The 13290-nt window shown below is 43.1% G+C and overlaps 1 protein-coding gene across 2 annotated transcripts in view; it reads right to left on the bottom strand.

The window, feature by feature from the left end:
• The window catches only part of GYG1 (glycogenin 1), a 30619-nt gene that overhangs the window by 9975 nt on the left and 7354 nt on the right, over positions 1 to 13290 (bottom strand). For both annotated transcript variants that reach the window (XM_012804966.2, XM_023512987.1), the window contains one exon: positions 6386 to 6512. In XM_012804966.2, the coding sequence (XP_012660420.1) occupies positions 6386 to 6512 (127 nt within the window). The remainder of the gene's footprint in view (positions 1 to 6385; positions 6513 to 13290) is intronic.

The raw sequence follows: 13290 nt of genomic DNA, 5'->3' as shown, positions 1-13290 counted from the left end.
GGCTGGCCTCTTTTGCTGGACAAACTGGGTCCAGCAAAGACTCACAATGCCAGGCAGCGAGGGAGACTGTCCTGGAGGAAGCATGTCACCTTATTCCTACTGGCTGACTGCTCATTCAACTAAACACACACCCTACCTACCAGTATCTGTGTCCACACACTCTGCTCTCTGCCTTCCTTCCTATTTCTAAGGATGAACTGTCTCTTATCTGAAGTCAACCTCTCCACACTTGTACACTAGGTCCCATCCCCTTTCCCCCACTCAGGGACACCAGTCCAGCATCTCCCTTCATTTTTCTGCATTGTTAATGTTGCCCACTGGAACCCCCACATCACCACCAGCAATATGAAAACACGCTGAAACATCTCCACCTTATAAAACAATCATCCCCATCCAGCTGCTGCCCCATTTCTCTCTCCCCTTCAAAGCAGACGCCTCAGGAGAACTGTCCACAGTTGCTGCCTCCAATTCTTCCCCTCTACTCTCTTGGACCCATTTCCGTCAGGCTTTCCTCCCTTCCCTCTACCAGCTGTCCTCTTGCCAAAGTCGCCAATGACCTGCACGCTGCACATGCAGTGCCAGTTCTCACTGCCCTCACGTCTGACCTACCACAGCATCTGACACCACCGGGGTGCCCCTTCCTTCCTGAAGTGTGTTCCTGGTTTTGCTTCTGCAGCACACCGCACTCCTGGGTTTCCTCTTACTTGCTGCGCTCACTCTCCTGTCCCTATTATTCCTTATTTTGCTGCCTTGAAATTCAACCTGCAGGACTCTTGGCTATTGATAATCACTTCCTTGGTTACATCATCTCAGGACTATAAATACCATATATATGCTGACAATTCTCACAGTCCCATCTCGCTCAGACCTCTCTCTTGAACCCCTGACTTTTATATCTACTTATCTATTCCACATTCTCTACCAGGATGTTGACATGCACCTTAAACTTCATACATCCCCCAAATAATGCATTCAGCGCATCTCTGATCAATAACCCTGCCCCACAAACCTGCTTCCCCTACAGTCTTTCCTGTCTCAGGAAATGGCAGCTTGTCATTGTAGTTGCTCAGGCCATAAACTTGTAACAGTCATATCTGATGTATCCTACCAAATATCTGATTTATTCAAAAGAAGTTGAAAGCTGGGTTTTTATGTGAAATTCCCTAATTTTCAAACATTGACAACTGAATTTAAATAAAGAAAGAAAGAAAAGTCTGTGTAGCAAAAACAAAACATACCTGTGCGACAGTTTGCAGCCCACCGGGTTGGGCCCTCTGGGGAAGGTCTGTCTTCCACTCGCTCCCCATCCTTACCCCTCCCAGGAGATCCCTCTCCTACTGAGACAGTTTCCCCCCAGACTTCTGCCTACAAGATCTCCATCCTTGTTCCTTTTTGCCATTGTTAGAGCAGCCTCTAAAGACTGGGTGGATCTGATATCAAAGCTGTGTCCCTGGCAATGAAGACTGAGGCAGAGCAGAATAGGCAACAATGAGATGAGTCAGGTCATCTAATGGAGAAAAACACTTAGAGATTAGGTGAGAATGGCCAGGTGGCCACGCTGAGGATGGGCTCCAGGGGTCCAGCAGGCGTCTTTAACACCCAGAAAGGAGGCACAAGACATCTGTGCTACCATAACTTGATTCTCCCTCAACACTCAAACCATAGTGAACTGTGCCGTCTGGGAAACTCACACCTCAGCAGTTAAGGCCACATGCTCCCGTGTTCACTCTGAGGCCCTGAGAGCCCTGCAGCTGTGGCCCCCTGCGTGGGTCCAGGTCTGCCCCTGAAAGAACAGTGAATAGGCCAACAAGTAGCTGGGGGTAGGGTGGGGGAGGGTGACCCAAATGCTTTGGGGGCAGCCTCAGGGTGAAGATGAAGGAGAGTGAAAAGAAATGAACAGAGCCCAGCACAGTGGCACTCTGGGAGGCCAAGGCAGGTGGATCATTTAAGCTTGGGAGTTCGAGACCAGACTGAGCAAGAGTAATACCCCATCTCAACTAAAAATAAAAAAAAATAGCTGGGTGCTGTGGTGGGGCCTATAGTCCCAGCTACTTGGGAGGCTGAGGCAGGAGGATCGCGTGAACCCAGGAGCTTCAGGTTGCTGTGAGCTATGATGGTGCCATGGTACTCAACCCCAGTTCCTTTCTGCTATTGTCAGAGCAGCTTCTAATGGTTGGGTTGGGTCTGACATTGAATGAGGCTCTGACATTGAGATAGAGTAAGACTCTGTCTCAGAAAAAAAAGAAGAGGGCAGGGTCCGTGGCTCAAAGTAGTAGGGTGCTGGCCCTACATACTGGAGGTAGCAGGTTCAAACCCAGCCCCGGCCAAAAACTGAAAAAGAAAAAAAAAATCAATAGAAAGGCTAGCAGGCGTCCTCAAACTACGGCCCGCAGGCCACATGCAGCCCATAGAGGACATTTATCCGGCCCACCGGTTGTTTTTGCCACTGCTGCCTGTCCTGCTTAGCGCCGACTAGTCCCGGAGCCCATAGTCCAGCCATCCAACAGTCTGAGGGACAGTGAACCGGCCCCCCGTTTAAAAAGTTTGAGGACCCCTGGGCTATGGTTTCAATGATAATAGTTCTGGAGAGAAGTGGAGCAAGGGGTTCTGAGGGATTAAGGAAAAATAATCAAATCAGAATTTAGGACACTAAAGGTTCCATTTCTTTTGGGAAAATATTGATTTTAAATAGTTTTGATAAGGCATTGGTGAATGAGTCATTTTTAAGAAATGGATATAAATATCCTCAGAAAAGTTCAAAGGGGTAAAGTCAATGGAAAAAATCTTTTAATTCTCACTAGGCCACTTTTCAGGTCATATCTAAACTCAAGTAAAGGGGTAATATAAAATATTTATATGGAAATTCTTTGGTAAATTAGGCTTTTTGCTCAATCAATTTGGCCAATTAATTTGTGTGGTGGTCTGAAGCAATGCCAGAGAATTCTGTATCTCTGCTCTTAGGCCTGTTCTATACAGAATGATACGACCTCAAGAGCTTTTAATCAGTGGATATAATGGAAAGCAAAAATGGAACTAAATGACTGATTTTAAAAAGATTAATGAGATTTTTTGTAGCACCATGCACAAACCAGATTCTGTGCTATAACCATGAAACAGGCCATCTAGTTGGACAAAAACTAGACATCCATTAAAAGCCTGTTACGTCTAGAGCATTATGCTAGGCGCTTTAAAAAATATTATTTCATTAAGAAATGCATTTGTGACTTGTTTTATAATTCAAATATTGTAAATCAACTTAAAAACCACTAAACCAAGCATTTTAGTTTTCAAATTATGCTGTGTTTAAGAGGACCTTGCACTATGAGAAAATATTTACTAATTTTGTTTTTCAGAGATTATATTTGAGTCATTTAAAGTAGTAAAATTATGAAGTTTGTTTCCTTTATGTTTTGTTGTACCCAAATGGTATGCAGAGAAAAGTGTTAGATATGTTGCTTAAAGGCTCAAATTCTTCTTAAGCTTGGTTCATATCAGGCCATCCTTTAGCTGATATTTTAAGCAAGAGCGGTCTTTAACAAAGACCGCTCTGTTCTTGATATCCAAGACTCTAAGATTCTGGGGGATCTAAATACTGCCTTGTTCACCTAATAGCACACAGCTATTTGGAGTTGGTGGGACAATTCCTAGACTCCTTCTGTGAAGCTCAAGTTCCTCTAACCACCTCATGGTATCCCATTCTGCCCATCACCACCCATATAGACTGACCTCGGCAAGGCCAGCTGGTTGGTCCTGGAGATCACCAAGATTGTTCTGAACCCCACAGTGGGGCTTCGAATTCACATTCTTTGAGGAATAGCTATGGCAGCCTGAATGCCCATGATAGGCTACTTAAGTTTAAAAAGAGACCACAACTCTACATTTATGTAAAATAAAAAAGAAATGTAATGACCTGTGACTTTTCAGACCTCCCCAAACATAAGGAAAAATAAGGGAGAATGTCCTTGGAAATGCGTCTCTGTAAAAAAAAGAAAACATTTTCTGGCAGAGGCGAGAGAAATGAGTTCTTTGTTTTGAACATCCCCGAATAGGCAGCAGTGAGGTGAGATGGTGCCTGGCTTTCGGCAGTCTTACCGCAGGCATATGCGGCTGACACCCCAAGGGTGAGCCGCACCAAAGCAGCACTCACGCCCACCAGGGACAGGCCAGAAGTCTGGCTAAGAGGTGGAGTAGCTCCCAGCCTCTGGTGTGTCACCTACTCCGTGCTTATGGCAATAAACCAGGGAGATTTCCAAAAGTAGCACTCATTCATTGAGCCAGGAGGAAGAAATGATCCCAACCATTTTGGTAATTTAGATCTCAAACTGTTTTGGGGGGACATTAGTTTAGAAGATATAAAAATAACTGGGTTCTTGAGAGAAAAAGCAAAGGTTCTAGTGAATAAGTCTATCTGATCCCTCCAAACTTAACTATTCTCCACCTGCTTCTTGTTCTTCTGTGTAAAAAGTATCACAAGCAGTGTCTGTGCAAACCAGGCTATCCCTGAAAGGTATGTGTGCTCAGTGTTGATAAGGCGAGAAGTCAGAAAGGGTCAAACTCAACCACATGCTAACAGTGCAGAACTGAGCGGAATGGTCACGCTATTAAAAAACGCTTTCTCCTTTCCACTCACCTCTCTGCTTGCTCAGCTGAATCTAGTCGATTAAGTATAAGCAACTACCCTGTAACAGGCCAATTCAGCTCTAAGGGGTCAGGCTATCATGGTGTGCAGGAATACTGTTCAAACCAGTTAGTTATGACATAATAAGGATTTAAACGAATCAGGATCACACTGCCATGGAAGGCAGATTTCCATTTTGTAAGACCAAAGACTAAGAGGCAAAAACAATGCTTCCCCTATTCCTCCCCTGACATTAAATCCTGTTTTGTTTGCTTTACTCAGAACACAGTTGGTATGTTTAAGAGTTTGCCTGTCTTGCTGTAGAAAGGAAGAGAATTAAAGGGCTGTAAAATGTTGGAGACATTGCCAAGAGAACAATGAGAGAGGAAAGAATACAAGATGCTTATAACCCTTATCTGGGGAACACTGACAGAGCCTTTCCAGAATAGAACAGAAAAGGAAACATTTCTGCCACAAAAGGCCAGACTCATTACTGTGCTGCAAGACTACAGAGAGGGCTTTGGATAAAGAGGAACGAAAGATCCTTTGTTTTCTGCTCACTCGGGTGTGCCCAGATGGGATGGGGACCAGAGAGAAAAGCCCAACTCAGAGGAGGGCTTCAGGGCTCACGGCTGTGTCTCAGGATCACCCTGACAGCTAGGCCCCTGTTCAAGAAATCTGAATCATCTTCTCAGTGCAACACGAATGAGTCAGAGGCTAAAGAACAGCATCCAGGACCTCACAGTGAGACAAACATTGCAACAAGGCTGTATCAGTTGCAAGGTGTATCAGAACTGCGCCAGGCACTGGGCTAAACAAGCAAGTTACCAAAAACAAACAACAAACGTCCCCAGAGCGCATCACGTGTACTAACTCACTTCACTCAACAATCCCTGTGTCTCCAATCAGAGGCTCCAAAGAACACACCATCATCCTATGAAGCAGGCACTTTTTTCATTTTTCTTATTTACATATGGAGGAACTGAGGCACTGTCTCAAGAGGTGTAGCAGAAACATAACAGAGAGAGGACATAACACCTGCTATTCTGGCTTCAGAGAATACCCTAGACTGCCTCTTACAGAAAAATGACAAGTAACTCAGCATTTATTGAGCACTAGGGTAGGCCAGACCCTTTTCTAACCACATTTCATGATTACCTCTCTTAATTCTCACAATAATCTTGTGAAGACACTGAGACAGAGAGTTGTGTAACTGGCCCCAGGATACTATCTAGTAAGTGGCTACTCTCGGATGTGACCCGAGGTCATCCAGCTTCAGACCTCTGCTCTTGACCACAATGCAACACTGCTGCCTGCACCTTGCTTAATCCCCACAAGCACCAAAGAGGGATATTTGAACACCCTCTTCTTGCAGGTGTGAGAAACAAGCTCAGCAGCCAGTCTCAGGCAGAAGTTGAGTTTGTGCCCAAACTCAATCCCTTCAAGCTGGAAGTCTGCATAGCTCACAGTCTGTGTTCTTCCCCATGACATATGGATGATGTACCAGCCGGCCAAGCACTCCAGGAACTGATGGGAACCTTGTCCTGAAAGGCAGCTAAGTGTCCCACGATTACCCTAAGAATCAAGCAATCGGTAAGGTCAAAGCCTCTTCCCATTACTGCCGTTTTCCCACAACAGAAGGACTTCCTCAAAGGCCCTAGAACTTTGTCTTACTTTTCTCAGAATGACAATGAGGCAGCCCCAAATTTTAAGCCCCACTCCCCTGCCCTTGCTGTCCCCAACAAGAGTTAAACCATTTGCACTTACGCTTTAAATGCTGGGAGGTAGGAGTATATAGAAATGCTGCTTAGGTTATAAATAAATGGCAGGTGTTTTTTGATATCTGTTGTTGCCCAGCTGCTAAAAAATGTGTTCAGTAAGCCCTGGTCCCCACCTGAAAGAAAAAAAAATTATGAATTATAGTTAACAGATCTCTAGGACAGTTCAAGAAGTTTATAGGAGCACATGACTACTAGACCTTCAAAATAGGCACTAATAAATTTTACAGTAATAAATTTGTCACATCTATTAAGGACATTTTAGGGGGCGGTCATTTCCTGGATTTAATTAATTTGACAAATATTTATTGAGCAGCTACTATGTGCCAGACACTGTACCAGGCACAGAAGAGTCAATGGTACACAAGAGACACAGTCACCATGTTCACAGGTGCCCTGCGGGCAAGGGGAGACACTGATAGTAGCACATCAAGCCTTGATGGACATCACGGATGGTGGCGAGTGCAGTGAAGGAATGTGTAGGGCACCAGGGAGTGGCCTGAGTCCCATTGGATGGGTCACAGAAGTCACGTTTAAAGCAGGATCTGGAGGTGTGCAGGAGAACTTGACAAATGCAGGCAGAGGGAAAAAGGACAGATGGTGTCTGTGCAGAACGGAAACAGCTCTCAACACAGACCTGAGTGGCAGGAACACGAAGCTTTGGAAAGACAAACTAGAAGGTGGGCTGCAGGGTGGGAACCAGCTGCCCGGTGCGAGGTGAGCCTCAGAGAGGTCGGCAGCAATCAGGAACAGATTTCAGACGTTATCCCCAGTTAAAGATTTTAAACTTTTCCCCAAGAACAATGGGAAAGAGCAGAAAAAGCAAGAAAAGAGCAAAGTAGGATAATGGAATTGTTCCCCAGGGCTCCTAATTGTTGGCTCAGTGACAGAGGGGACAAAAGGCCACATCACTCCTGTGGTGTGCTCTCTTGCGGCTAGCACATCTCTGGCAGGTTCTGGTCAGTCCTCACTTTGGCAAGGTCAGCCACAGTTATATGGCAAGTGCTTGCTCAGCCCGTGGGCACTTTGTCTTCCTGGGAAAATGAGGGCCAAGTCCATTCATTCAAAAGAAAAACAATGAAAATCTAAATAGCTAAGTGCCTGATCTATGTGCTTTTTTTTTTTTTTTTTGAGTTACTATAGTAAGATCAGGGCTTTAGGTTTAAAGTCCAAATGTACCTTACCCACCCCCTCTGTGTATCCCACCCACTCTTTCCAAATACCTTCGATAAACTCTAACAATCAAAGGCTGAGTGAATGTCTATGAAGCTATCTCTCTTTTGTTCCACAGTGGCCCTGACAGGTCCCCCCATTCCTCTAGGGACAGACAGTTCAACAGAAAATCAGAGACCCACCCTTCTCAGTTCTAAAGGACAGAGCGATAGCAACAGGATATATTCCATTGCTATACAAAACTTAAAGGACTGAATGTCCAGGTCTCCCAGAATATACACATTGAAATCCTAACTCTCAAGGGAAATAATAGGGGGGAGCCTCTGGAAGGTGATTAATGCCCTTATAAAAGACGCCCAAGAAAGATTCCTCACCTTCCTGCCACAAGTTATAACAAAATGTTAACTGTGTCTAACAGGGATGTGGGCCCTCTCTAGACACCAAATCTGGGAGAACCTTAATCTTGGACTTTCCAGCCTGCACAACTGTGAGAAATAAATTTCTGTGGTTCATAAGCCTCCCAGTCTATAGTATTTTGTTATAGCAGCCTGAATAAACTAAGACAGAAAGTAGATATCAAAACAAAAGACAATTTAGCTGTGTAAGCAAAGTAATACACAGTATATTCTGAGGCACAAAATATTAAGGCCAAAACACCACGTCACTCATCAGAGGTTCACTGTGGAAGCCCTGAACGTGAGGCTAGAGACTGGTGGCTGGGGGACAGAGGTGTGAAGTCTCACCAATTTCCTTTCACATGTGATCATCAAAATAAAGGCTGAGGGAATGAACGTTCACAGCAGGTTTATTCATAATAAGGCAAAATCAGAAACAGCTCATAGATCCAACAGGTCTGTGACTGTGGTATATCCATCTAATGGAATATTACTCAGCAACAAAAAGGAACAAACTGATGATGCACACAACCACCTGGATGAATCTCAAAGTATAATTATGCTCAGAGAAATACTCTAGCCCACGTCCACAAAGTTACATACCATGTGATTGTGATTCTGTTTATATCACATCCATCAAATGATAAAATTATGCAGACTGAAAACAAATTTATGGTTGCCAGGGGTTAGGGAACGAGAGAACAGAGGCAGCCGGGGGCATGAAAGGGCACATAAGGGATCTCTGGGATGGAACTGTGCTGTGTCTTGACACGTGTCACACGGGTGGTCACATGTGTGATAAAACTACATAAAACATACAAATACACACACACACACAAATACATGCAAAACTGGTAAAATCTAAATAAGCTTATGATTGTGATGATACCAACTGCCTGGTTAAGGTGGTTGTTAGTTATGTACGGTAACAACACTGGGGGAAATAGTTGAAAGATCAACATAGTTGACAGGATCTCTCTGTATTATTACAACTGCATAGGAATCCACAATTCTCTTGAAATTATTTTTTTTTAAGTTTGATGATTAATGTGGTTAAAATGCAAAATACAAGCAGGAACTGTTTGTCTTCAGGTTCTAAATTCCACAGGAACAGGGATTATGACACTTTTTGCTTACTATTATAATTCTAGCAGGTAGCAAAATGTCCTACACATAAGCCAGTTATTGGTGGAATGAACGTAAGCACCTTGAAGATATTGTTATAGTAGAAAAGTTTAGACAACTTACATATTCTACCATATAGGAGTGGTTAGTACACTGGGATAGTAACCACTAGGTAATGCCTATACAGCCCACAGTCCACTATGTAATAACACACAAAGATATACAGCTGCGTACATGATGATTACCCCTAAAAACATAAACATTAATAAATCTTGGAAGAAAATAAAATAATCCTCACATTAGGGGAGTAGTATAATAGCTGTTCCTTTCTCCCACTTCTCTCTAATATTTTAGTAATTTTAAAATATTAACAGTACTTTTGGGGGCAAGAATAAGAATTATGCTAAGACCTTTTCTTCCTAAAGATTCTTTTACTTATTGTTTTTATTAAGAAGCATGATACCATCAAAAGAAAAATATATATGTAGGTTATAAAGCATATGAATAAAAACTCTATATCTACTATTCAAGTTTAAAACTCGAGTATTATTAAGAAGACTTCTTTACCTTAAGCAATTCTACTTAAAATGACTACTGACTACACGTAATGCAGTAAAGAAATCTAATTCCACAGAGGCCTGAATAGTAGCTGTAAAGCAGAACTTCCAAATCCCAACTGCGTAAGCCTGGGAAACAGGAGTCAGAGCTGCTGATCCCTCCGAGCCCCTGGCTGGCTGCCTCTGGCCACAAAAGGCCGTTTCTGCTTACCCTCAGGTACCCTACAAATATCATCAACCCATCAGCCACAGGCCACAGGCAAGCTGAGATGCAGTGGGGGTACAGGAAACAAGCAAGAAGGACAAAAGGCTACAAAGAAGAACGGGTGAATCGATGGTGCCCACTGAACTGGCAAATCCTGAAACATGCAAGAGAACCTTGCAAGCCTCCAGAGGGGACAGCACAGATCAGGCTGCCATGGCCACTGACCTCATCACGTGACTGCCAAAACTCACATTTTTAGCCCAAATTTGAGGATTAAAAATAGAATTAAATGCTATCTAGAAGCTAAGGTTTTGTCAGTCTAGAGCAGGCGTCCTCAAACTACAGCCCACCCAGGACATTTATCCGGCCCGCCGGGTGTTTTTGCTGCCGCTGCCGCTGCCTGTCCTGCTTAGCAGCTGACTTGTCCCAGGGCCCGCAGTCCGGCCCTCCAACGGTCGGAGGGACAGGGAACTGGCCCCCTGTTTAAAAAGTTTGAGGATCCCTGGAGATTCTAACCACCTTTTCCCAATTGCATAGTTCAACATTTTAAGGTCAGACAAATATTTTAACTTCATCAGAAAAATCTATGTGTGGTGTTACCAACATCCTCTTTAGAAATCTTTAAATGAATGCACAATTTAAAGCAGAATGCAAATCTAAGCATGCCCACGTTACAAAACACACAGGGATGCCATCAAGACTGCTGAATTTCCACTACAAAAGCTCTGCGACTTTTGTCCAGTACCTTCTAGTCAGACTTCCAGAGGCAGCTTTATTTAATCTGACAGGTTAAGACGCTGTTAATCTTACTTGTCTCAGAACCAACAAACATGATTAGCAGGCATCGCCAGCAGTGTGATCTGGCAGGCCAGGGTGTGGCAACACAGGTGAGAGGGGAGAGAGGAAAAGGAAGGAGGGGCGCAGGGCATCTGCTCTGCAAACAAAAGCCAGTATCTGATTCTGTATCAGCCTTCCACCAGGCTGCCCAAATGCTAGCACACGATCACCTTACTGCAAGGTACTTGCTATTTTCTAGGTGTCTGGAGCAGGGTCACCTATCTGGTAACTGTAGACACATCACAGCATTTATCAGAACTTGGACCTATTCGTTTCCTAAAACAGAAATGGAACTGAGTGTTGTCTTCTAAGTCTGTGCATTTGTTCAACGCTTCTGTGGTCTGTGTGCTATTCTGTACTTGCTGGCAGCTGGCTTGTATGCTGCAGAAAGTGGGCCAGCGAGTCAATTCTGGTTTAAACATGAACCCTAGTATCTCAGCCACAGGAATGCCTCTCCCCCTACCCCGAATTATGCTCCTCAGACTGTGGTCCAGGTTACAGCTGCAAAGGCATCACCTGGGAGCTTTACAGAAATGCCGCATGCGAGGCCCCAGCAAAGGACTACAGAATCAGAATCCATATGTTAATCTCAGATGATTTGTTTGTATAGTACAATTTGAGGAGCACTGGTCTAGAGTCTTTTGGAGAATGACTCACTTTTTTTTTTAAATCAGAAGATGCAACTCTTAAATATATTATTTCTATTAAAAATGTCTAAAATTATATAAATGTGGGATAGGAATAATAAATATGAAGATGAATAGATATGTCCCAGCTCTTAAATGGTTTCCAATCCAAAAAGGTGGCAGATACACAGATACCAAGCAAAGAATTTAAAGTGAAATATGCTATCTATACATTATAATAGAGCTATAGACAGGTACCGAAGTGAATCCATGTCTCACTCTTTCAGACTGACTTGGCCGATGTCATCGTTACTGCCTATAGTGAGCCGGGGATTACTAAATTACAGCTTATGAATGGCCCAGCTCTTAGGGATATTTGTATGAGGTTTACTGAGGATCAGCAGATTAAACCCAGGTGGCTTATGGAAATCCAGGCACTTGGAGCTTGGGTCCTAGCATCACTGCATCTCACTGGCCTCAACTCGTCTATGTCAAGAACAATTAAACTTCATGTAATAGCTTGTGTTTTTCACTCTTTTTAAAAAATATTCTTAATAACCAAGATATTAATTAAACTATTACATCAATGCGAGGAAAACATTTATTCTTGGCTTAAATTTCACTTTCTCAAGCTAAGGCAGGTCCCTCCTGGCCTAGACTCTTCCAGCAATCTGAACTTATCAGCATGATTATATAACTAATTAGTCATTAAATATCTTTCAAGTCTCATAGCATATAGGCTTTACAAAGACAGGGATAATATTTTTATTATTTACCTGCCTAATTCTGGCCCTTAAACTTAGCATCTTGCCCAGATTAGAAATTAAAATGCTTTCCAAAAAACTGAACGAACCTTCCAGACTTCATAAAACAATGCCAGGGTATCAATGCTGTTGATTTACAATGACAAAGCATTTTCAGGTCCTGTGGATCAGCGGGGAGAAGTACCTCTAGAGACAGGAGATGTGAGCCTCCGGTATCTCATCTCTCATTTCTGTAAAATGAGAAATACACTAGTGGCTCTGTCTACTCAGAGAAATAAATTTTAAGTAACTAATCTGTAATAAGGTCAGGGTAAGAGGGATCTTCTTCTTTCCTGTATCATTCTCAGGATATATGCATTCTCAAGAATGCGATATGGGATAATTTGGGAAAGAAAGAAAATAAAGAAATCTCACATGTGTATAACCCAGCTGCAGGGTTAAGAAAGACTCTGGTTCAGACCAGGTTTTGCCACCAGCTCAGGGCTGTGGGCAAGCTGCTGTCCTGAACTGTAACAATGGTGGATTCCCACTACTAGCTAGCTAGAAGGCCCTCAAATAAATACTTGTTAAATGAATGGATTCCTACTTGGAAGGACTGTTAAGAAAACAGTGAAAAATTAAGTAAAATGATTAGCATAAGGGCCTGCATTCACATTAACCCATCAGTCCCCTTCTCCATCTCTACTTCTCACAGGGTTCATGATCTCTGCTGGTTCCAAAGCTAAACAAACAGATGACTAAGTTAAAAAAAATACTCATGGGTACTATGAGGTAAAAATAGCTCTTAAGAAGAAAACTTAAGCATGCTGATTTATTTTGCACATGTTGTAGCTCTTGCTTTTTAGCTTATTCGAGATACTTGTTATCTAAACTACCAAATGACAGAAATGCAAGATAACAGTCATTTTCAAAGCAACTATAAGCGACCTAGTGTCTGGGCAGCTGGGGACAGACACCATGAGATGATCATAACCGTTGAGGCAGAATCTATCAAGTCAAGGAACCCAGTTAAGCATGCTTAAATCTCTGAGCTCATTTGGTTTGGAGGTGACAAGTACTATCCTGAAGTAACTCAGTCCTTCATTCCTTTTTTGGGCAGGACGAGTAGGAAGCCTAATTAGTTACAAAGAAAGGTGACATGGGGTCAATTTTACACTTTAGTAGAATTTAGCACCAACTCTTCTGTTAAAAATCATTTTAACACATTGTGCT

Source organism: Otolemur garnettii, unplaced genomic scaffold (genome assembly GCF_000181295.1).
Source record: "Otolemur garnettii isolate 467f Iridium unplaced genomic scaffold, OtoGar3 scaffold00032, whole genome shotgun sequence".
NCBI lineage: Eukaryota > Metazoa > Chordata > Mammalia > Primates > Galagidae > Otolemur > Otolemur garnettii.
Note: the sequence above shows the minus strand (reverse complement) of the source record. Positions and strands in the feature narration are given on the sequence as shown.